We start from the raw sequence: 25,781 nt of genomic DNA on the forward strand, positions 1-25,781 counted from the left end.
ATGAAGACTCTGACACTGCTGGCGTGCATCTGTGCACTGAGTGCTTGCTTCTCAGTAAGTATCCACCCAAGTAACTGTTATTCTTATATATCGATAACATTTAGTGTGTATACCTAATTGAGACTTGAAAAGTACACGCAATTCCTATTTCCAAGAAGCTTAACATCTTTTGTTTTCTGTGAAACATAAAAAAACAGCTAATTAAAGCACTAGGAAATGATTCATTTCATTCATTTTAATCAATATTTCCACATCACTAACTTTATCATAGGTGTGATGAAGTAAGATGGAGATGCAGAAAAAATGGATCATATAGGGCCTCATTGGTGTAGAACACGGATTCCATTTTCAGTATACTGGGAAACCTCAGGATGACTAGTGTGTCCACAGGGGAAGGACCTGACTTTGGGTCCTGGGGAGAAAACAGATTTCAGGGGACAAAAGCTAAGGTAGAGAAAACAGGCAAGAAGCTAAGGCAGTGGTCCAGATAAAAGATGATGGTATCTTGCACTAAATGTCAGCAATTAAAACAAAATATGAGGGTGGATTTAAGATACAGTTTGGTGATTAAGTCTGCCATAACTTATGCTGCTTAGGTGTGTAGTGAAAGAAAGAAATGAACATAAGAGTTTTAGACATGTTAAATTTGAAATTTCAAAGTTAAATTTGAAAGTTAAATTTCTGGAGTTCAAAAAAAAGTTTAAGAGTAAAGTTTATGTTTTAAAGGTATTTGAAGCCATGGGACCTTATAAGATTACCTAGAGAAAACATGTAGGTGCTTTGGATATGGATAGGGAAAATGAAGGAAGCACAAAGGGGACAGGAAAGTACAGTTTCCAAAACCAAGAGATTGTAAAATGGGCCCTACCTTTAAAAGATATTTAGGGTCTGGGACACGTGGGTGGCTCAGCTGGTTAAGCATCTGCCTTCAGCTCAGGTCGTGATCCCTGCAATGGGCTCCCTACTCAGCAGGGGAATTTGCTTCTCCCTCTCCCTCTGCCCCTCTCCCTTATCAAAAATAGAAGGACATGGCCTTCTATTTTTCTTATAAAACACATTTCCTAAAATTTACTTAATCTCTTTGGGATTCAGTTTCTTCATCTGTATAATGAGAATAATAATAGAACTCACCTTCTGGTGTTGCTAAGGAATTAAGAAAACTTATATTTGGAAACCATTTAAAATAAGGCCTGACACAAAGTTAAGTGCACAAAAAGTAAAAGGACTTTTTTACAAAGATAATGACAGATGTGAACAGGCAAATGAGGATATATTAAATATGCTCTTCCTGGCTTTATATTTATAAGCACTTCCATCCTTAAATCTAAGCTCAAACCCTTAGAGGCATTTTCAACCTGTCCCCCTCTCAAACTTCCCTAATCCCAATTCTAGTCAAAAAGTCCTGTCAGAGCCATCCATAACTGCCGATCTTAATGATAATTAGTCAATATATTTTAAGTAAACTAGTCAAACTGCTCATTTGATACATGTTCTATGCTAACAAAGTTAGTAAAACATCACAGATATTTTTTGGTCATCTAAATTAAAATAGCTGAAACTTTTTCACATAATAAACACTTATAAATGTTAAGATTTTATTTGATGAGAAATCTGGCTTATTATCAATTCTATGCATTTGTTCATTCAGTAAATATCTAAGGGGTGCCTATTATGAGCCAGGCATAGTTCTAGATATTGGGCATACAGAGATTAACAAGACAAAATCCTCACCCTCATGAATTTAATCATCTGATTAAGGGAATGAACAGTATTAAATATTTCAAAGTATAGAAGTCATAGAATTAGACTTCAGATCTGCAATTTAATTTGCATCACTTCATAAATGAGTACACTGAGATCCAGTGAAATTAAGTGATTTGCCCAAAGTTACTCAGTGTTAATGGCAGATGCCGGACAGACCCAAACCTCTCCTGATGGTCTGCTGCAGTGTGTTTCAAACATCCTCCTTTAAGATCTGGGAGTTCTTCTCACCATCCTCAAACACCACAAGAAAAAGTAGAGAAGGAGCTGGTGGAATTCAAGGCCCCCAATCCTGCTTCAATCAAAGCAATTTTCTAATTATCTGGATCACATACTGAATCTTGAAAAATTTGCCAGAACAATATGACCTGTTTATTTCATATTAGAAAAATATTACCCTATAAGAACATCTTCTGAGACGTTCCATGAGCATCCCAGATTCAGAGTTGCAGACTCCGGAATTCTATGCCCATTTATAAGAGAACTATGCAAAAATACCAGTTATGTGGGTCACAAGCCAATATTTTCATTTAAGAACATTCTAAGTTATGAACTAAAACGTCCTGAATAAATTTTTTCAAACAACTCATGCTTTCCAAAGTTATTTTAAGGTTGTATATATTAGTCTCTGAAGAAGTTATCTTAGCTGAACAACACTGCTGGTCTCTCAAAAGTTGTCACCTTTGCCTATGCCAAGCTTTATAGTGTGAGACTGGAATGATTTATCTATTGGGTGGTCTCAAAAGGGTTTATGTGTAAATTATCAGGAGGTAAAAAGTAACCTATCCTTGCTTGGAATTCTGGCATGTGCTCCCTTATCCTTATGTTAATATTTCTTTTCTCTAAATTAATATAACTGATAATTTTAGTATGAGATGAAATGCAGGAAAAAATGATATAGACAAATTGCAGTATGTTTAGAGATAAGATACTGAAACAGTAGTGGAACTCTAACTCAAATAATGTCAGGAACTAAGAATGTTAATCTTGAAGAATATAAAACCCAGATGACATGGTAAAATATTTTCGAATTTTGAAGGTCTCCAGGATCTTCTATGTGCTGCCAAGTGCGAAATTAGGACCAAGAATGAATACCTGAAAAAAAAAAATTCTCTGTTCTGTTAAGAATGGAAATCCCCCCCCGCAAAAAAATCCATTTAGTATCAAGAACAACTCTCTACCAGGCAACCTGGTGAGACATGGTAGAGAATTAGAAAAAGTTATCAAGCATAGGCTGGAAAGCCATTCAGGTGTACTGGAAAAAAAGATCAAGTATTGGTTGTGGAACTGGACTAAATCAGTATTCTTTTCAGATGTGAACATCTTTGAGAAATCATGAAAGCTATAGGTTCTCTGCAGACAAAATGCATAAACATGCAAAATTTTCCTACAATATCATAGGATTCATTGACCCGAGTTTCTGTAATTATAATTTACAATTAAAGGTAACGGCCAGGGCACCTGGCTGGCTCAGTCTGTAGAGCTTGTGACTCTTGAACTTGCTATCATGAGTTCGAGCCCCACGTAGGGTGTGAAACCTACTTTAAATAAATATTAATGGCTAAAGTTCTTTTTCCAATTTAAAAAAGCTAAAAACTAAGTTTTTTTCGATGTGGAGAATATAAAAGGTGAAGTGGGGTATTTGTTAAGTTGGTTGTTTGGGATTTTGTTGTTTTGTTTTTTGATGATGGCAGATGTGAAAGGTGTGATTCAGAAAAGACTCCTTGATCTCAGTTGAACGTCTTTAACAGAAGTTTCATGAACAGAGCGCAGCAAACAGGGTGGCCTTTTGCTCGGTCCTCAGGCAGTAACCTAATCATTTTCTAACAGAGGAAGAAGAGAGGAACTATAAGCACAAAGGGCAGATCTAGCTAATCCTCCAAGCTTGAACCCACAGGAATATATCCATTGTAGCTAGCTCAGAAATAAATGCATGACAAAATAAACTAATAGCAAGTTGTTCTTGAGATTTGGTGAAATTAGAACAATACTCACTAAACCCACTGCAATCTGGTTTCCATTCCCAAAACTCCATAAATACTGCCCATCCAACATTCAGCAATAATCCCCTAGTTGATAAATCAATGGATGTTTTCAGTTCTTGCGTTTTCTTTCTTCCCACAGCTCAGTGAAGGTCGAAAAAGGCCATGGAAAACACAGCACAGAAAGAATTATGTCCTACAACATATATTAGACCGCCGATTACCACTGTATCAAAAATTTCAACCTAACTGGAATATGTTAATTCAAAAGCATTTAATTTTTGGTCCATACAAATACCCAAGGCCTTCATATCCAATCAAGAGAAAGCCAAGGCCAAAACATCGCCAGCCATCTAGGTGTCCAGTTAAAAATAACACCGTGGTCAATAACAACACCTCAGGGGCTACCACTCAAATCCCATCTTTGAGTCCCACATCTACTTCCAACAAAATTACTGAATCTCCAGGTGTGACTTCTCTTATTCAGACTACCACCACATTTGTAAAAGAAAATAACACGGGCTCTCCTGCAGTTACCCCAACACCACAACCTTCCCCAGCTTTGCCAGACACCACAGCTGCCCCACTGACATCTTCCCCACCTCTGCCAGAGCCTACAGCTGCCCCATCTACATCTTCCCTAACTACACAAGCACCACAACCTTCCCCAGCTTTGCCGGACACCACAGCTGCCCCACTGACATCTCCCCCACCTCTGCCAGAGCCTACAGCTGCACCATCTACATCTTCCCTAACTACACCAGCACCACAACCTTCCCCAGCTTTGCCGGACACCACAGCTGCCCCAAATACCACACCTAATCCTTCCCCAACCACTCCTGCACCTGAAACTTCCCAAACTACAACTGCACCCACACCCCAAACTACCACTCCAGCCACTACTCAAACTACTGTTGAACAAACAACCTCACCTTCCAGCCAAAATGCAAATTCTCAATTCTGGCAATATATTTATAATATAATAAAGTACATTTCTGGTATTACACAAAAGAAATAGTACATCATATATCATGAAGTGTTCTGTTGTCAGATATGATTTATGAGTGCAGAACTACCACCTTTACTTTTATCACCAATCTCAAAGTGAAATTATAATATTCCTCAAATGTAAAGCACTATTACTAATCTTTGAATCGATTTACCTCACATGACTTATTAACATGAAAACCACCTCTATCCCACAAAACAGGTGCATAACCGTAATTTAAGATCACTTTGTGGAATCTCCACTTTGCGGAGATAGCCCGCTGGGGAGTGGGGGGAGACATTAGCTAAACAGAGAAAATTATATGAATCAGGAGCCCTTTACTTTTCCTAAATGTTGGAAACCATAAGGTCACTACTCTGTAGCCCCAACCAAGAACCCACCTGAACTAATCCCACAAATAAAAAGGGTTAAAATTAGGTCTCTCAAACAAAAACATGTAAATCTAGATAGACCTATCATTGCATTACTGATTAAAGACAAAAATTCTTTAGACAATCATCTTAAATCTTTAAATCCAATTCCATTCCACAAAATGTGAACCAAGAAAGAAGAAAGTTGATTTGAAAAGAAGATCTTAAGTGGTGAAAACAAAATCTGGCAGCCAAGAACAAACCAGATCTCTGGCACTACATACTTGAGAGCACATAATTGTTTAGGTTTTATGGTTGATATTTACTGTATTATCTCTAAGTTAATTTCGATCCAATGTACTTCATTCTAGCCTCTGTGAATCACAAGAAGACTTTTTGTGTATGTTCACATGGTGGTTATAATATTTTACTATGAATTCAATTAATTTCATCTTACTAATTCAATTAATTCAGTGTGAAATGTATTCAGCAGAATATTTTCTAAAAGTTTTAGCCATCTATTTAAATGTGTTTTAAAGCAAACCATACCAAACTACTGCCCTGATGTCATTTTTGCAAAATTGTCTCTGAAAATAAACCCTGATTCTAATCAACAGGAGAATAAAAACTACCTACGTGGTATAGAGAGATAATGTTAATTTGGGATGTGGAGGTATTTTTACTTTGTGTTACTACTACTGAGAACTCTGATGATTTTATTTAGATTTTTTTGTCAACTAATAAAGACTTCACATGGCAATCTATTTTCATTGTGTGTATCTGGAAGCCACTTATCACTTAGATTCTGAGAAGGGTGAAAGTGAACATCTGGATTCTTGTCAACTCTGCCACTAATTAGCCAATGACCTGGGTAGAACACTCAATATCTCTGAACACTGGGGGGTTTTTCAAATCCTTTAAGCAAAGTGGTTAATTTACTTAGATTAACTTAATCTTTACTTAGTCTTAATTTACAAATACATTTCCAATCCAAATTGTGTTTGCCCTATGCTTCCCAGACTGACTACAAAAGACCCCCAATCCTCTCACTTAATTCTGTTCCTTCAGTCTCATCTCAGACTAGATCAAAAAGAACTACCAGAAAGAGAAATTAAGAAAACAATTCCATTTACAATTGCATCAGAAATAATAATCTACCTAGGAATAAATTTAACAAAGAGGTAAAAGAATGGTACACTGAAAACCGTAAGACACTGGTGAAAAAACTTAAGGAGAAACACATAAATGAAAAGATATACCCTGCTCATGGACTGGGAAAATTAATATTGTTAAGATGTCTATCCTACCCAAAGCAATCTTAGACTCAATGCAATCTTTGTCAACATTCCAGTGGCATTTTTCACAGAAAGGGAAAAAATAATCCTAAAATTTGTAGGGAACCAAAAAAGACCCTGAATAGCCAAGCAACCTTGAGAAAGAAAAACAAAGCTAGAGGCAGCACACATTCTGTTTTCAAACTATATTACAAAGTTATATTAATCAACACAGTACAGTAGTGGCACAAAAACAGACACACAGCTCAATGAAACAAAACAGAGAACCCATAAATAAACACACACATATATGGTTAATTAACTTAGGACAAAGGAGCCAAGAATATAAAGTGGGGAAAGATAGTTTTTTCAATAAATAGTGTTGGAAGAACTGAACATCCATATGCAAGCAAAAGAATGAAACCAGAGTGCTATCTTACATCATACATAAAAATCAACTCAAAATGGATTAGAGAAACATGAGACCTGACACCAAAAAGCTCCTAGAAGAAAACAAAGGGGATAAGCTCTTTGACACTGATCTGGACAATAATTTTTTTGGATTTGATATCAAAAGCAAAAATAAGTGATACTACATCAAATTAAAAAGCTGCACAGGAAATGAAACCATCAACAAAGTGAAAAGGCAACCTAAGGCTGAGAGAATATACTTACAAATCATATAACTGATAAGGGGTTAATATCCAAAATATATAAAGAACTCGTACAACTTAATAGAGAAAAAACAATCTGATTTAAAAATGGGCAGAGGAACCAAGACGACATTCTTCTGAAAAAGACAAAAAATGGCCAACAGGTACATAAAAGTTGCTCAACACAACTGATCATGAGGAAATGCAAATCAAAACCACAGTGAGGTATCACTTCACACCTGTTTGAATGACTATTATCAAAAAGACAAAAAATAACAAGTGCTGGTGGGGGTATATAGCAAAGGGAACCTTTGGGGGCACCTGGGTGGCTCAGATGGTAAGCGTCTGCCTTCGACTCAGGTCATGATCCGGGGGTCCTGGGATCAAGCCCCACATCGGGCTCCCTGCTAGGCGGGGAGCCTGCTTCTCCCTCTGCCTCTGTTTCTCTCTCTCTCTGACTCTCATGAATAAATAAATAAAACATTTTTAAAAAGGGGGGGAACCTTTGTGCACTGTCTGTAGGACTGTAAATTGGGGCAGCCACTAGGAAAACAGTATTTAAATTCCTCAAAAAAATTTAAAATAGAGGGGCGCCTGGGTCGCTCAGGCCTCTTGATCTTGGGATCATGAGTTCAAGCCCCACACTGAGCTCCACACTGAGCATAGAGCCTACTTTAAAACAGAAATACCATATGATCCATTAATTCCACTGCTAGATATTTATCCAAGGAAAACAAAACCACTATCTTGGAAAATATCTAGTTAAATCTTACAGAGGTATTGTTTTCCCCACTGATTTTAGTAACTCAAATGTTTAGAATTTTTAAAAACTTTGATATTTCTCTGAAGTATCTGTACTGGAATTAAAGTTGAATTTCGCAACTTCAATTTTTACTATAAAACCTTTCAACATAAATGTGATGCTTGTCATCGTAAAAAAATATAGTTACCAGTCATTGATTAGAACAACAAATTACTTAATGAGGTGCTTTGATTTGTGTCAGTATAGAAGAAATATAATTTGCAAGGCCTGCATTCTTCCTGGGGAGTAGCTGGAGTACAAGCAGAGTCGGTTGTGTCTTAGGGGCCAGGGTAATATATACCATCCAAAGCAGCCCAGAGCCCAAAACACTACAGGACTGAACACAAGCCACAGTCTTATATAGGAACACAGGGGGTAATGATGGGGAAACCAAGCGCACTCAAAAGCACAAAGAGCAGAAGCACAGGGTCCAGACCTGTAAAAAACCAGGATGGAACAGATCCAGAGACAAGAAAAGAATGGGCTGAGGGCTCTGAAAACTAGACTGACTCTAGTTTTTTATGACCTTCTAGCAAAAATGCATGAGTTAGCACTCTGTAAAAACTGAAGAATTAAGACATATTTATTCTAAGTATTCTATACAAATAGAACACTCTCCCCAGATGGTATCAGGTTTTTTTTTTACATTCTCTCCTTTTGTTTTTTTTTTACGTTATGTTAATCACCATACAGTGCATGATTAGTTTTTGATGTAGAGTTCCATGATTCATTATTTGCATATAACACCCAGAGCTCCATGCAATACGTGCCCTCCTTAATACACACCACCACGCTAACCCATCCCCCCACACCCTTCCCCTCTAAAACCCTCAGTTTGTTTCCCAGAGTCCATAGTCTCTCTTGGTTCATCTGCCCCTCTGAATTGCCTCCATTTTTCCCTTCCTTCTCCTAATGTCCTCCATGTTATTCCTTATGTTCCACAAATAAGTGAAACCATATAATTGACTTTCTCTGCTTGACTTATTTCACTTAGCATAATCTCCTCCAGTCCCATCCATGTTGATGGAAAAGTTGGGTATTCATCCTTTCTGATGGCTGAGTAATATTCCATTGTATATATGGACCACATCTTCTTTATCCATTCATCCGTTGAAAGGCATCTCAGCTCTTTCCACAGTTTGGCTATTGTGGACTTTGCTGCTATGAACATTGGGGTACATGTGGCCCTTCTTTTCACTACATCTCTATCCTTGAGGTAAATGCCCGGTAGTGCAATTGCTGGGTCATAGGGTAGCTCTATTTTTAACTTTTTGAGGAACCTCCACACTGTTTTCCAAAGTGGCTGTACCAACTTGAATTCCCACCAACAGTGTAAGAGGGTTCCCCTTTCTCCACAACTTCTCCAACATTTGTTGTTTCTTGCCTTGTCAATTTTTGCCATTCTAACTGGTCTAAGGCGGTAGCTCTAAGGTGTGGTTTTGATTTGAATTTCCCTGATGGCTAATGATGATGAACATTTTTCATGTGTCTGTTAGCCATTTTTATGTCTTCTTTGGAGAAGTGTCTGTTCATGACTTCTGCCCATTTTTTGACTTGAGTATTTGTTTTTTGGGTGTTGAGTTTGAGAAGTTCTTTATAGATCTTGGATATCAGCCCTTTGTCTATAGTGTCATTCGCAAATATCTTCTCCCATTCCATGGGTTGCCTCTTTGGTTTTATTGACTGTTTCCTTTGCTGTGCAGAAGCTTTATACCTTGATGAAGTCCCAAAAGTTCATTTTTGCTTTTGTTTCACTAGCTTTTGGAGATGTATCTTGAAAGAAGTTGCTGTGGCCAATGTCAAAGAGGTTACTGCCTATGTTTTCTAGGACTTTAATGGATTCTTGACTCACACTGAGGTCTTTCGTCCATTTAGAGTTTATCTTTGTGTATGGTATAAGAGAATGGTTGAGTTTCATTCTTCTGTATATAGCTGTCCAATTCTCCCAGCACCATTTACTGAAGAGACTGTCTTTTTTCCATTGCATATTTCTTCCTGCTTTGTCGAAGATTAGTTGACCATAGAATTGAGGGTCCATATCTGGGCTCTCTATTCTGTTCCACTGATCTATGTGTCTATTTTTCTGCCAGTACCATGCTGTCTTGGTGATCACAGCTTTGTAATATGGCTGGAAATCAGGCAACGTGATGCCCCCAGCTTTGTTTTTCTTTCTCAATATTTTCTTGGCGATTCGGGGTCTTTTCTGGTTCCATACAAATTTTATGATTGTTTGTTCCAGCACTTTGAAAAATGCCATTGGTATTTTAGTCAGGATGGCATGGAATCTTTTTCCATCTTTTTGCGTCTTCTTCAATTTCTTTCATGAGTGTTCTGTAGTTCCTAGAGTATAGATCCTATACCTCTTTGGTTAGGTTTATTCCAAGGTATCTTATAGTTTTTGGTGCTATTGTAAATGGAATCAATTCCCTAATTTCTCTTTCTACAGTTGCATTATTAGTGTATAGGAAAGCAAATGATTTCTGTGCATTGATTTTGTATCCTGCCACATTACTGAATTGCTGTATGAGTTCTAGTAATTTAGCGGTGGAGTCTTTTGAGTTTTCCACATAAAGTATCATGTCATCTGCGAAGAGAGAGAGTATGACTTATCAAAAAGAAAATAGACAGGACCCAAACTGATAAAATTATGAATGAAAGGGCAGAGATCACGACTAACACCAAGGAAATAGAAACAATTATTAGAAATTATTATCGACAACTATATGCCAATAAATTAAGCAACCTGGAAGAAATGGATGCCTTACTTAAAACCTATAAACTACCAAGACTGAAACAGGAAGAAATTGACAACCTGAATAGACCAATAACCAGTAAGGAGACTGAAGCAGTAATCAAAAACCTCCCAAAAAACAAGAGTCCAGTGCCTGATGGATTCCCTGGGGAATTCTACCAAACATTCACAGAAGAAATAATGCCTATTCTCCTGAAGCTGTTTCAAAAAATAGAAACAGAAGGAAAACTTCCAGACTCATGGTATGAGGCCAGCATTACCTTGATCCCCAAACCAGGCAAAGACCCCATCAAAAAGGAGAATTTCAGACCAATATCCCTGATGAATATGGATGCCAAAATTCTCAACAAGATCCAAGCTAATAGGATCCAACAGTATATTAAAAGGATTATCCATCACGACCAGGTGGGATTTATCCCTGGGAGGCAAGGGTGGTTCATTTGCAAATCAATCAGTGTGATAGAACACATTAATAAGAGGAGAGAGAAGAACCATATGGTCCTCTCATTTGATGCAGAAAAAGCATGTGACAGAGTATCCTTTCCTGATTAAAACTCTTCAGAGTGTAGGGATAGAGGAAACATTCCTCAATTTCATAAAAACCATCTATGAAAAGCCCACAGCACATATCATTCTCAATGGAGAAAAGCTGAGAGCATTTCCCTTAAGATCAGGAACACAACAAGGATGCCCACTCTCACCACTATTGTTCAACATAGTACTAGAAGTCCTAGCAACAGCAATCAGACAACAAAAAGAAATAAAAGGTATTCAAATTGGCACAGATGGTTTCAGTTTTACTAATAAAACAGATCCTAGAAAGTTTTGCAGTCTGTTATTGTCTTTCAAAAAATGAAGATGAAATAAGGAAGTACCTATTTACTATCTAAAAATGTTTTATGAGTTTGAGACAGTACAGTGTGCAGTCTTTAGGGCTGAGCTTATCATCTCTCCAACACGTATGTTCTAAACAGGCTATAGCTCCTGAATTTTCATAAAATTTCCATGAACTTAGCCTGTTTTCATATGGAACAATTTCATCCCTTCCCCTCAACCTGTGTCCTCCCTGAGAGAATTCCAGCCAATTCTACAAGTGGCAGCCAAAGAAATATTCTCCATAACTATTTTATTTTATTTATTTCAGAGAGAGCACAAGAGAGCGAGAGAGAGCATGACCAGTGGGAGAAGGAGGGATAGAGGGAGAGAGAGAAGCAGACTCCCCACTGAACAGGGAGCCTGATGCGGGGCTTGATCCTAGGACCTGAGCCGAAGGCAGATGCTTAACTGACTGAGCCACCCAGGTGCCCCTTGGAGTAGGACATTCTGCACCCTGTTTGAAAGCTGGTGTGACTAATGTTGCTGGAAACGCTGGCAGGAAAAGAGAGAAAAAGAAAGAATTATCTTTGAGAACATGGAATTTTACTATACACTTTACAGAATACAATATGGCTGACATGTGTATTACCTTATTCCCAATGGTGGAATGGTCTCCATATTATGCTTCAAGATCATACTAAGTAAAAGACAGGGTTGGGCCTCAAAGCCTGTACTGACAGTGAACTTAGTCTGGCCATGCCTCCTGTTCCCCCCAACTATCACTTCCTGTCACTCCTCCCCAACACCTACACTGTATGTTGTCATAATCAGTTAACCGAGGTACAAGTCCTTCTGGATTTGTGCCCCTGTTGAGAATGAGGACTATTTCAGATGACACCTTAAAAGTACAATGCAAAACTCCCCTGTCTTGAGCTGAAAATTGTTAAGTGATGAAATAGTTTAGTTAGCTTACAGTTGAGTCTAGAACAATCATGTTAAGTTGTTTCTGGCAAAACAACTTACAAGTGACAGCCAGTGACTTTTTCCCCCGGCCTTCCATCCTAGAACAGACAGCTGCTAGTTTCCTAGTTCTTTAAAAACAAAGCCTTGAATTCAGAAATCTTTTGATTAGTATGTGCATTACTTAAAGTGCTTTTATTGAATGAATGCAAAGTATAATGATAGCAAACTGTCTTCTTGCCTATAGCTAAAGCTGGACTCAGGAACGGCTACCTCTAGCACCTGCCCTCTACCATATTCATAGGGCCTTGTAGCTCCTCTCCAGAACTGTGGCACAGGAGGTGGGGAAGAGTGACTCCCCGTCCCAGGGAAATGAGGAAAGTTTTTAGGCTTACGCAATAGAATATTTTCCTGATGTCTAGCTTTAAACTCAGAGGCACTAATACATACGTACATACGTACATAGTAGAAACTGGTTACATACACATACACCATTAAAGGACCCTACCCAGCTTAATGCTTGATTTGCTCAAAGACACAGCATAGTGTAACAGAAAGATCACCAGTTCTAAAACCAGACCAACTCAAATTTGAATGCCAGCATTAGCCCATTCTCTGCTGTGTAACTTTGGGCAAATTATGTAACCTCTTGGAATCTCAGTTTTCCCATCTAAGTAACAGGTGCAAAATACATACATCAAAGGGTTACTAAAAGATGAAGCAATGAGAATGCGAAACAGTACAGACACCTTGGGAGACAGTTTGGCAGTTTCTTAAAAAGCTAAACATAGCCTTACTACATGATCCAGAAGATCTGTTCCTCAGTATTTACCCAAAGGAGCTGACAACTTATGTCTACATAAAAACCTGCACACGAATGTTTACAGAAGCTTTATTCAAAATTGCCAAAATTTGAAAGCAACCAAGATACTCTTCAATAATTGAATGGATAAACAAATTGTGGTACCTCCATATGATGGGTACTAATTCACTAATAAAAGGAAATGAGCTACTAGTCATGAAAAGACATAGAGGAACCTTAAGTGCATACTGGTAAGTAAAGGAAACCAGTCTGGAAAGGCTACATACTGTATGATTCAGATTATGTGACATATTGAAAAATACAAAACTCTGAAGACAGTAAAAATAATCGATGGTTGCTAGGGGTGGGGAGTGGGAGGCTGTAGATGAACAAATGAAGAACAAGGGATTTTTAGGGCAGTGAAACTACTCTGTACGATCTTATAAGGGTGGACACATGACACTTTTCATTACCAAAATCCATAGAATGTACAATATAAATAGTGAACCCTAATGTAAACTATGGACTTTAATAAACAAATACATAAAATTTTCTAAAAAGGTTAAACAAGATGATGTACATAAACTACTTAGCCTACTAACTAGCACATGCTAGGCTCTAATAAATGATAGGTTCTATTGGTTTTATTCTTTCTATAAGTTTAATAATGTCATTTAGAACACAGTTTATATTTACATAGTGACCTTTGGATATAGTTTGTTTGGATGCAGTTCTATTTCTGTTGGATTTGTTATTTAAAAATTTAATTGGTGGGGCACCTGGGTGGTGCAGTCAGCTAAGTGTCTGACTCTTGATTTGGGCTCAGGTCATGATCTCAGGGTCATGAGACTGGGCTCACCAGCAGCGTCTGTGCTCAGCGCAGAGTCTACTTGAGATTCTCTCTCCTTCTCCCTCTGCCCCTCCCACATGAGTGCATGCAGGCTCTCTCTCTCTAAAATAAATAAATCTTTTTTTAAAAATCTAATTGGTAAGTAAAAAAGAATTAGCTATCCTTTATTACCATGGATTGGACCAAAGAAATGTAGTATTTTCTCCTCTCCTGCTTATCCTATGCAAATTAGTAGTTGTCAAAGCAAGGGTAAGGATGTAGAAAAAGGAGAACCCTCTTACACTGTTGGTGGGAATGCAAACTGATGCAGTCTGGAAAACAGTATGGAGGTTCCTCAAAAAGGTAAAAATAGGGTGGCAAGGTGGCTCAGATGGTTGAGCATCTGCCTTCAGACCAGGTCATGATCCTGGAGTCCTGGGATCGAGTCCCACGTCGGGCTCCCTGCTCAGCGAGGAGCCTGCTTCCCCCTCTCCCTCTGCCTGCCACTCCCCCTGCTTGTGCTCTTTCTCTCTCTCTCAAATGAATAAATAAAATATTTTAATTTAAAAAAAAGTTCAAAATAGGGACACCTGGGTGGCTCAGTCAGTTAAGCATGTGCCTTTGGCTCAGGTCATGATCCCAGGGTCCTGGGATCGAGTCCCACATCAGGCTTCTTGCTCAGCAGGAAGCCTGCTTCTCCCTCTGCCTGCCACTCCCCCGGCTTGTGCTCTCTCTCTGTCTCTCACAAATAAATAAATAAAATCTTTTTTATAAAAAAGTTAAAAATATAACTACCCTATGATCCAGCAATTGCACTAGGTATTTATCCAAAAGATACAAAAATAGTGATTCAAAGGGGCACATGCACTCCAATGTTTATAGCAGCAATGTCCACAACACCCAAAATATGAAAAGAGCCTAGATGTCCATCAAAAGATGAATAAAGAAGATGTGATACATATATATACACACACACAAACACACAATGGAATATTACTTGGCCATCCAAAAGAATGAAATCTTGCCATTTGCAATGATGTGGGTAGAACTCGAGGGTATTAGCTAAGCAGAATAAGTCAGTCAGGGATGAGCAAACTGACAAAACCAGGAGGAGACATAGCCCACTCAGGGCCTGGCCAGTGGATCCTGGTAAGGAAAGATTCCTCATCCAGGAACTAGAGTACTATAATGACAGTCCTCATAAATATCCAAAAGCTGAGGGAGGGAACAGATGGCAGAGGAGTAGGGGACCCTATTCCAATCGGTCCCCGGAATTGAGCTGGATATCTACCAGACCACTCTGAACACCGACAAAATCAGCCTAAGACGTAAAAAGATAGATCTGGATCTCTACAAACAGAATATCGCAAGCAATTGGTTTCGAGGTACGAAGCGGGGAGCTGTGATTCCGCAGGCAGATATCAGAGGATAAACGGCAGGGGGAGGGAGCCATGTGGATCCTGCACCCCCAGTGAGCGATAGCCTCCCATGCTGGGGACCAGGCACAGACTCTCAGACTGCTAGCGGTGGGGAAAGAACTTTAGGGCAGCCCCCCGGATGGAAATCCAGAGCGGGGGCGTCGCACATGTGAACTGGGGACGGCTGGTGGTTTTAGAAGCACAAAGGGCAGAGACGTGCCCCGACCTGGAAGCGAGGACTGGGAGCACTGCTAAGGGGCACACAACCCAGGATGCTGCAGTTTATAGCAGCACAGACAGAAACAGAGATAGTGTAGCTGGAAGAGCTCACTGAAGAACAGACTGCGATCTCTCTGCTCTGAGGCAGAGGGTTGGAAATGTCTCTTCTGCTCTCTGGGAAGAGATGTGGAAAGCCACCAAAGAAAGCCGCCGGAGAAAAAAAGCCCCAAAAAACCGGTTATCACTGAGCCCATCCCCCCCACAGAGGGCACGGCAACTCTGCCTAAACAGGGTTGCTTGAGTAACAGCCAGGCAGGCCCCTCCCCCAGAAGACAGGCTGGGAGAATAAGAGGCCAGCAACCCTAAGGTCCCTATAAAACAGGTGCATCTTGCTTGGGTTGTGGTCAATAATTTGGACTCCGTACATTACCTCAACCACCCCTCAAAAGAATGACTAGGAGGGGGAACCCCCAAAATAGGAAAGACTCAGAGACTATGACTTATGCCACAGATTTACAAATGGATTCAGATATAACCAAGATGTTGGAGATGGAATTCAGGCTAGCAATTATGAAGACAACAGCTAGAATGGAGAAATCAATTAATGGCAACATAGAGTCTCTAAGGCCAGAAATGAAAACTAAATTGGCAGAACTTAAAAATGCTATCAATGAGGGATGCCTGGGTGACTCAGTTGGTTGGGCGACTGCCTTAGGCTTGGGTCATGATTCTGGAGTCCCGGGATCAAGTCCACATCGGGCTCCCTGCTCAGCAAGGAGTCTGCTTCTCCCTCTGACCCTCCCCCTTCTCATGCTCTCTCTCCCATTCTCTCTCTCAGATAAATAAATAAAATCTTTGAAAAAAAATGCTATCAATGAGATCCAATCTAATCTAGATAATCTAACAGCTAGGGTAAGCGAGGCAGAAGAACGAATTAGTCACCTAGAAGACCAATTAATAGATAAAAGAGAAAAGAGGCCAGGGAAAAACAACTCAGAATCCATGAAAATAGAATCAGAAATAAGCGACACCATGAAATGTTCCAGTCAGAATTATTGGAATCCCTGAGGGGGGTGGAGAGAGAGAGAGGACTAGAAGATATATTTGGGCAAACTGTAGCTGAGAACTTCCCTAATCTGGGAAATGAAACAAACATTCGTGTCCTAGAGGCAGAGAGGACCCCTCCAAGATCAAGGAAAACAGGCCAACATGCTGGCATGTAATAGTAAAACTCACAAATCTTAGAACCAAGGAAACCATCTTAAGGGCAAATAGGGGGAAGAGATTCTTTACATACAGAGGGAGGAACATCAGAATAACCTCAGACCTATCCACAGAGACCTGTCAAGACATATTCAGAGTACTAAACAAGAACATGCAGCCAAGAATACTTTATCAGGCAAGGCTGTCATTTAGAATGGATGGAAAGATGCAGGGCTTCCAAGACCGGCAGAAACTGAAAGAATATGTGACCACTAAACTGGCCCTGCAAGAAATATTAAGGGGGGGTTCTATAAAAGGAGAAAGACCCCAAGAGTGATACAGAAAAGAAATTTACAGGGACAATCTATAAAAACAAGGTCTTCACAGGCAACATGATGACAATTAATTCATATCTTTCAATGATCACTCTCAACGTGAATGGCCTAAAGGCTCCCATAAAACGGCACAGGGTTGCAGACTGGATAAAAAGACAGGACCCATCCATATGCTGTCTGCAAGAGACTCATTTTGAACCTAAAGATACATCCAGACTGAAAGTGAAGGGATGGAGATCCACCTTCCATGACAATGGACCTCAAAGAAAGCTGGGGTAGCAATCTTATATCAGAAAAATTAGATTTTAAACTAAAGACTGTAATTAGAGACACAAAAGGACACTATATCATTCTTAAAGTGTCTATCCAACAAGAAGATCTAACAATTGTAAATATCTACACGCCCAACATGGGAGCAGCCATCTACATAAGCCAACTGTTAACCAAAATAAAGAGTCATATAGATAACAATACGTTAATTGTAGGAGACCTCAATACTCCACTCTCAGCAATAGACAGATCATCTAAGCCGAAAATCAACAAAGAAACAAGAGCTTTGAATGACACACTGGACGAGATCGACCTCATAGATATATACAGAACATTCCACCCTAAAACAACAGAATACTCATTGTTCTCGAGTGCACATGGAACTTTCCCCAGAATAGACCATATACTGGGTCACAAATCAGGTCTCCACCGATACCAAAAGACTGAGATTATTCCCTGCATATTCTCAGACCATAATGCTTTAAAACTGGAACTCAATCACAAGAAAAAATTTGGAAGAAATTCAAACACATGGAAGCTAAAGACCACTCTGCTCAAGAATGTTTGTGTCAACCAGGAAATCAAAGAAGAACTTCAATTCATAAAAACCAATGAGAACAAAAACACATCAGTCCAAAACCTATGGGATACTGCAAAGGCGGTCCTAAGGGGGAAATACATAGCCATCCAAGCCTCACTCAAAAAAATAGAAAAATCCCGAATTCACCATCTAACCCTACACCTTACAGAACTAGAGAAAAAGCAACAAACAATGCCTAAGCCATGCATTAGAAGAGAAATAAGATTAGAGCAGAAATCAATGAATTAGAAACCAGAAACACAGTAGACCAGATCAACGAAACTAGAAGCTGGTTCTTTGAATGAATTAATAAGATCGCTAAACCACTGGCCAGACTTATCCAAAAGAAAAGAGAAAAGACCCAAATTAATAAAATTATGAATGAAAGGGGAGAGATCATGACTAACACCAAGGAAATAAAAACAATTATTAGAAATTAATATCAACAAATATATGCCAATCAGCTGAGCAACCTGGATGAAATGGATGCCTTCCTGGAAACCTACAAATTCCCAACACTGAAACAGGAAGAAACTGACAACCTGAATAGACCAATAACCAGTAATGAGATTGAAGCAGTAATCAAAAACCACCCAAAAACCTAGTCAGGGCCTGATGGATTCCCTGGGGAATTCTACCAAACATTCAAAGAAGAAATAATACCTCTTCTCTTGAAGCTCTTTCAAAAAACAGAAACAGAAGGAAAGCTTCCAGACTCATTCTATGAGGACAGCATTATCTTAATCCCCAAACCAGGCAAAGACCCCATCAAAAGGGAGAATTTCAGACCGATATCTGCGATAAATATGGGTTCCAAAATCCTCAACAAAATCCTAGCTAATAGGATCCAACAATACATTAAAAGGATCATCCACCAAGAGAATGGGATTTATCCCCAGGATGCAAGGGTGATTCAACATTCACAAATCAATCAATGTGATAGAACACATTAATGAAAGAGAGAACCATATGGTCCTCTCGATGTAGAAAAAGCATTTGACAAAATAGGGTATCCTTTCCTGATTAAAACTCTTCAGAGTATAGGGATAGAGGCAACATTCCTCAAGTTCATAAAATCCATCTATGAAAAACCCACAGCAAATATCATCCTCAATGGGGTAAAGCTGAGAGCCTTTCCCTTAAGATCAGGAACACGTCAAGGATGCCCACTCTCGCCACTATTGTTCAACATAGTTCTAGAAATCCTAGCAACAGCAATCAGACAGCAAAGTATTCAAATTGGCAAAGAAGAAGTCAAACTCTCTCTTTTCACAGATGACATGATCCTTTATGTGGAAAACCCAAAAGACTCCACCCCTAAATTACTAGAACTCATACAGCAATTCAGTAATGTGGCAAGATACAAAATCAATGCACAGAAATCAGTTGCTTTCTTATACACTAACAATGCAACTGTCAAAAAAGAAATTAGAGAAACGATTCCATTTACAATAGCACCAAAAACCATAAGATACCTCGGAATAAACCTAACCAAAGAGGTAAAGGATCTATACTCTAGCAACTACAGAACACTCATGAAAGAAACTGAAGAAGACACAAAAAGATGGAAAAACATTCCATGCTCATGGATCGGAAGAATAAACACTGTTAAAATATCTATGCTACCCAGAGCAATCTATACCTTCAGTGCCATCCAGATCAAAATTCCAATGACATTTTTCAATGGGCTGGAACAAACAAGCCCATAATTTGTATGGAATCAGAAAAGACCGCGAATCGCCAAGGATATGTTGAAAAAGAAAAACAAAGGTGGGGGCATCACGTTGCCGGATTTCAAGATATATTACAAAGCAGTGATCACCAAGACAGCATGGTACTGGCACAAAAACAGATATACAGACCAATGGAACAGAATAGAGAGCCCAGATATGGACCCTCAACTCTACGGTCAAATAATCTTTGACAAAGCAGGAAAAAATATCCAATGTAAAAAAGACAGTCTCTTCAATAAATGGTGCTAGGGAAATTGGACAGCCACATGCAGAAGAATGAAACTCGAGCATTCTCTAACACCATACACAAAGATAAACTCAAAATGGATGAAAGACCTCAATGTGAGACAGGAATCCATCAAAATCCTAGAGGAGAACATAGGCAGTCACCTCTTTGACAATGGCCCCAGGAACTTCTTTCAAGATACATCTCCAAAGGCTAGTGAAACAAAAGCAAAAATGAACTTTTGGAACTTCATCAAGATAAAAAGCTTCTGCACAGCAAAGGAAAACAGTCAATGAAACAAAGAGGCAATCCACGGAATGGGAGAAGATATTTGCAAATGACACTACAGATAAAGGGCTGATATCCAAGATCTATAAAGAACTTCTCAAACTCAACACCCAAAAAACAAATACTCAAGTCAAAAAATGGGCAAAAGACATGAACAGACACTTCTCCAAAGAAGACATACAAACGGCTAACAGATACATGAAAAATGTTCATCATCATTAGCCATCAGGGAAATTCAAATCAAAACCACACTGAGCTACCACCTTAGACCAGTTAGAATGGCAAAAATTGACAAGGCAAGAAACAACAAATGTTGGAGAGGTTGTAGAGAAAGGGGAACCCTCTTACACTGTTGGTAGGAATGCAAGCTGGTACAGCCACTTTGGAAAACAGTGTGGAGGTTCCTCAAAAAGTTAAAAATAGAGCTACCCTATGACCCAGTGATTGCACTACTGGGCATTTACCCCAAGGATAGAGATGTAGTGAAAAGAAGGGCCACATGTACCCCAATGTTCATAGCAGCAAAGTCCACAGTAGCCAAACTGTGGAAATAGCTGAGATGCCCTTCAACAGGTAAATGGATAAAGATTTGGTCCATATATACGATAGAATATTACTCAGCCATCAGAAAGGATGAATACCCAACTTTTACATCAACATGGATGGGACTGGAGGAGATTATGCTAAGTGAAATAAGTCAAGTAGAGAAAGTCAATTATCATATGTTTTCACTTATTTGTGGAACATAAGGAATAGCGTGGAGGACATTAGGAAAAGGAAGGGGAAAATGAAGGTGGGTAATCAGAGGGAGAGACGAACCATGAGAGACTATGGACTCTGAGAAACAAACTGAGGGTTTTAAAGGGGAGGAGGTGGGGGGGATGGGTTAGCCCATAATGGGTATTAAGGAGGGAACATACTGCAAGGAGCACTGGGTGTTATATGAAAACAATGAATCATGGATCACTACATCAAAAACTAATGATGTATTGTATGGTGACTAACATAACATAATAAAATAAAATTTAAAAGTCAATCAGAGAAAGACAGCATATGATTTCACTCATTATGATTTCACTCATATGTAGAATTTAAGGAACAAAACAGATGAATAGAGGGGAAGGGAAGGAAAATTAAAGTAAGATAAAAACAGAGAGGGAGGCAAACCGTAAGAGACTCTTAATAAGGAACAAACTGAGGGCTGCTGAGGGGAGGTGGGTGGGGGAATGGGGTTATTGGGTGATGGGATTAAGGAGGGCACTTGATGTAATTAGCACTGGGTGTTATATGCAACTGATGAGAATCACTAAATTCTACCCCTGAAACTAATAATAGACTATAAGTTAACTAAATTGAATTTAAATTAAAAAATTTTTTTTAAAGTCAAGGAAAGCAAACTCTGGCTCAGGCATGAGTTTTACTGAGTTTTATCTTAGTCCATGATTTACAATTGGTGTAAAATTTCAGTATGGACTTGGTTAATTATAATGCAGTTGCAACATATTACATTTTGAGTTGACTTTTGCTATATCTTGTATTGTTATGTAAAATGCTAACCTTAATCAAGAATTGCCCCAATACTATATTCTTATTTGTCCTGCATGAATTTTCTCCTCTTTTGTGTAAGTTTTTTGTATGGTTAAAATCAGGGTGGAAAGAACAGGCAGGAAATATAAATTTAAGTGACATGTTAAATCATAAAAGAATTACATCACAAAACATTAAAATGGTGCACAGAAAATTTTGCCAACATCTAAGAGAATAGAAAGGATTGCATAATTAAATAACACCTGTTCTGTTATTTGGAAATGGAGCGTCAGAGTCCCTTTCCTTTTCTCACTAGACACTAAGAATCTATATGTTACATCCATTTCCTTATCCTGTGCCTTCTTGGTTGGCAGCTTTTCTCGGCTCATTTCAGAAACATGGAAACAAGCAATCAGAAAAAGTTGGGACAGAAACTTCCTCTTTCTTTCCTCTTCTTTTCTTTTTCCTTTACATATCTGCACCTTCCCTCAAGTTCACCTTATCCATGGCTGTTGGAGAAAGTTTAATGACCAGTTTAGTTTGTCTCTTTTGTCTCACCTCTGTAACTATTTTAAGTTGAGGTCTCTAGCTCATGTACTGGGATCTGTACAATAAAAAAGAGAAAGGAATAGAAAAGAAACCTGCACCCCGATGTTCACTGCAGCATTATTTATAATAGCCCAGGCAAAGGAAACAACATAAGTGTCCATCAACAGATGAATGGATAAAGAAAATGTGGTGTGTGTATATATATACAATGGAACATTATTCAGTTGTACAAAAGAAGGAAATTTTGCCATTCGTGACAACCTGGATGTACCTTGAGGGCATTATGCTAAGTGAAATAGGTCAGACAAAGACAAATACCATAATATCTCACTTATATGTGGAATGTAAAAAAACAAAAAACAAAACAGAACTCAGATACAGGGAACACATCAGAATGGTGGTTCTAACAGAGAACAGAGGTAGGGCAGGGTTGTGGGGTGGCAAAATATGTAAAATGGTCAAAAAGTACAAACTTCCAGTTATAAGATAAGTCCTTCAGATTTACTATACAGCCTGGTGACTACAGTTCATAATACGGTATTGTGTATTATAAAGCTACTAAGAAAGTAGATCTTTAAAAGTTCTCATCATAAGAAAAAAAACTGACTATGTGTGGTGATGGATGTTAAGTAAACTTACTATAGTGAGCATTTTGCATTGTATACAAAATCATGTAATTGTTGTACACCTAAATCTAATACAATGTTATATGCCAACTATATCCTAATTTATAAGAAAAAAGAAAAAAAAACAAATGCTACAAAAGGTATCAAAAATGTGTTCATGATGAGTACTGAATATGTATTTTCCTGTATAACTAAGATTTAATTATGGATATAAGGGAGATGTGTATGTAATGGTTATATGCTCTCATAATGAAGCTACAGTACAACTTTCAGAAATTGTACTAGTCGCTAGTAGGAGAATATATAGAAAGTACAAGCTCATTGATTGCTTTATAGACATAAAAGAGAGTAAACAAATAATTCAAATTAAATTCTAGGACAGAGAAAAAGGGTTGCGAAAAAAACCAGTAACTGATTTCAATATTCCTCCCAACAGTGAAATAAAAGACAGTATTCAAAAAATTAGGAGACTAAGGGTGTTATACAAGGTATCAGTATAAAGAAAAAATTAAAATCTGCCTAAACATGGAAAGATATAGAGAAACATAAAATGTCCATGGATTGGAAGATTCATTATTATAAAAATAATCATTCTTCCCAAACTGATCTATAGATTCAATACCATCCCAACCAAAAACACGAGATGTGACGCCTGCCTGGCTCAGTTGGTAGAGCACGTGACTCTTGATCTCGGGATTGTAAATCTGAGCCCTATGTTGTGTGTAGAGATTACTTAAAAATAAAATCTTTTTTAAAAAAAAGCACAAGATGTCTTTTCTGTAAATTGACAAACCAATCATTAAACTTACACAGAAATGCAAAAGTTTAAGAAAAGCCAAGATAATCTTGGAAAGAAGGAAGGAAGGAGGAAGGGAAGGGAAAGGAACAGAAGGGAGGGGAAGAAGGAAGGAAGTTAGTTGGTAAGTTCATTCATAGGATTGCTCTACTGATCACAAAGACAATATAAAGCAAGAGTGATCACAATGTGTGGTTTTGGCAAAAGATGAACAAAAAAACTCCCAGAACAAAACAGAAAACCCAGAAACAGACCCATAGATATATGGACAACTAATCTATAAGAAAGGTAACACTGTAAATCAATAGAGAAAAAAATACTCTTTTCAATAAAATTACTGAGTCAATTACAATCCAAATTGGGGGAAAAAAAATCAGACCTGACCCCAAACTCGTATCATCCCACCTTTCTTTCCCCAAAACAACTACTGAATTGTAGATCTCAAAGTAAAAAGACAATACATTAAAGTATCTAGAAGGTAATAGAATATCTTTAAGACTTTGATCATATTCAAGTAGCCATTAAATATTTGTAGTAAGAGTCACCTCATATGTAGAGGGAAATGGAAATGCAAACCATAATGAGATAATACTACATACTAATCAAAATGATTAAAATTTAAAAGACTGGCAACAGTAAATGTTGGTGAAGTTTGGAGCAACTGGAATTCTCATACACTACCAGCAGAGCAAGTTAGTAGAATCACTTTAGAAACGGTATGGTTTTATACAATAATATTCAAGATCTGTATATACTGAGTCATCAAGTAAACAAAATTAGTATATTCCCCTCAAGAAAATGCCTATACAGCTATAGCAATACACAGGCACCAAGGAGTTCACAGCAGCATCATTTCTAATAATGAAACACTGAAAATATTCTAAAGGTTCATAAAGTATTGAATGGATACATTGTGGTAAATTTATAGAAGAGACTATTTACTCTATGGTGACTTCAAAAAAATGTATTACAGTTACATACAACATGGATAATATCATAAACATAATGTTGAACAAAAGAAGCCATACATGAATCACTTTATATTGTATATTCCATTCAAACAAAATTCAGAAAACAGGTCTACACAAGTTTTAGAAGTGAGGATGGTGGTTAACTTTGAGGAGAAAGGAAGAATAAAAATTGGAAAGGGCCAAGGGAGTCTTCTGGAATGATGGCAATGTTATATATTTTTTTATCTGTGCTATAGTTACACAGGTATTTACCTTAATTGATTGAAATATATATACATTATGTTTTATGTATGTGTGATACACTTCAGTAACTAAATAAAAATATGCTTCAAATGTAAATGATGTTTGATTCATCTAAATTTCAATAATTATTTTATTCATGAATAATAGTCTCCTTCCTCTTTTTACAGCCTAGTGAGAGTAAGAAAAAAAAAAACCCACAGGATGTCTTCAGTGGGAAAACAAACCCAAACACTTTATTCTTCTCAAAATATGGCCTTTTGCATAAAAGCAGAATTATTCAGTTTCAAAGACTCCCACACATATCACACAAACATCAATGGAAAGTAACTGCTACCTTTACAAAAAAAATTAAACCAAAAAAGAACCATCTACCTAAAAAAATTTGTAAGAAGCCACATCGAATGCCATTTTCAGGTTGTATAATTTATCTTGATAACTTTGTCTTTCACAATCAACATAAAATAACTGCTCCAAAAATCCCTTCAAAAACACCTGCTGCCTCCTTTCTGCCCAGCCAAGATGTTATTAGCATTCTGCATAAATCTACCAGCACTCCAATTATTATTGAACATACTCTAGACGTTTCTTCAATCACCTCTGAAAATGAATCCACCCCAGAAAATACTGCTGCTGAACAAGCTACACAAAAGACTAAAGATGAATGCAAAACCACTCCAAACAACCTCCTCAGTGACCACCACCAAATTCACAAACACCACAAAAACCACCTTTGAACCCAGATCTACTCCACAAACTGTGGCTGAAACTAAAACCACTTCAGGCACCACTATTAACTCCGAAACCATA

General features: G+C 38.1%; 1 protein-coding gene across 1 annotated transcript; it reads left to right on the forward strand.

Moving 5' to 3' along the window:
• MUC7 (mucin 7, secreted) lies at positions 1–25,708 on the forward strand. Its single transcript, XM_035726328.1, has 3 exons — positions 1–54; positions 3,886–4,706; positions 25,489–25,708. Exons 1-3 carry the CDS (start codon positions 1–3, stop codon positions 25,706–25,708), a joined length of 1,095 nt encoding a protein of 364 aa, XP_035582221.1.
• Positions 25,709–25,781: the final 73 nt, after the last annotated feature.

The sequence above is a fragment of the Zalophus californianus genome, chromosome 2, assembly GCF_009762305.2.
Source record: "Zalophus californianus isolate mZalCal1 chromosome 2, mZalCal1.pri.v2, whole genome shotgun sequence".
NCBI classification, from domain to species: domain Eukaryota; kingdom Metazoa; phylum Chordata; class Mammalia; order Carnivora; family Otariidae; genus Zalophus; species Zalophus californianus.

Excerpts from the sequence above, each read along its gene's own strand:
- MUC7 (XM_035726328.1), top strand. The coding sequence starts at position 1 with ATGAAGACTCTGACACTGCTGGCGTGCATCTGTGCACTGAGTGCTTGC. Across the intron at positions 55-3,885 it reads CACTGAGTGCTTGCTTCTCA|CTCAGTGAAGGTCGAAAAAG; the intron begins GTAAGTATCCAC and ends TTCTTCCCACAG. Across the intron at positions 4,707-25,488 it reads AATGCAAATTCTCAATTCTG|CCAAGATGTTATTAGCATTC; the intron begins GCAATATATTTA and ends CTTTCTGCCCAG.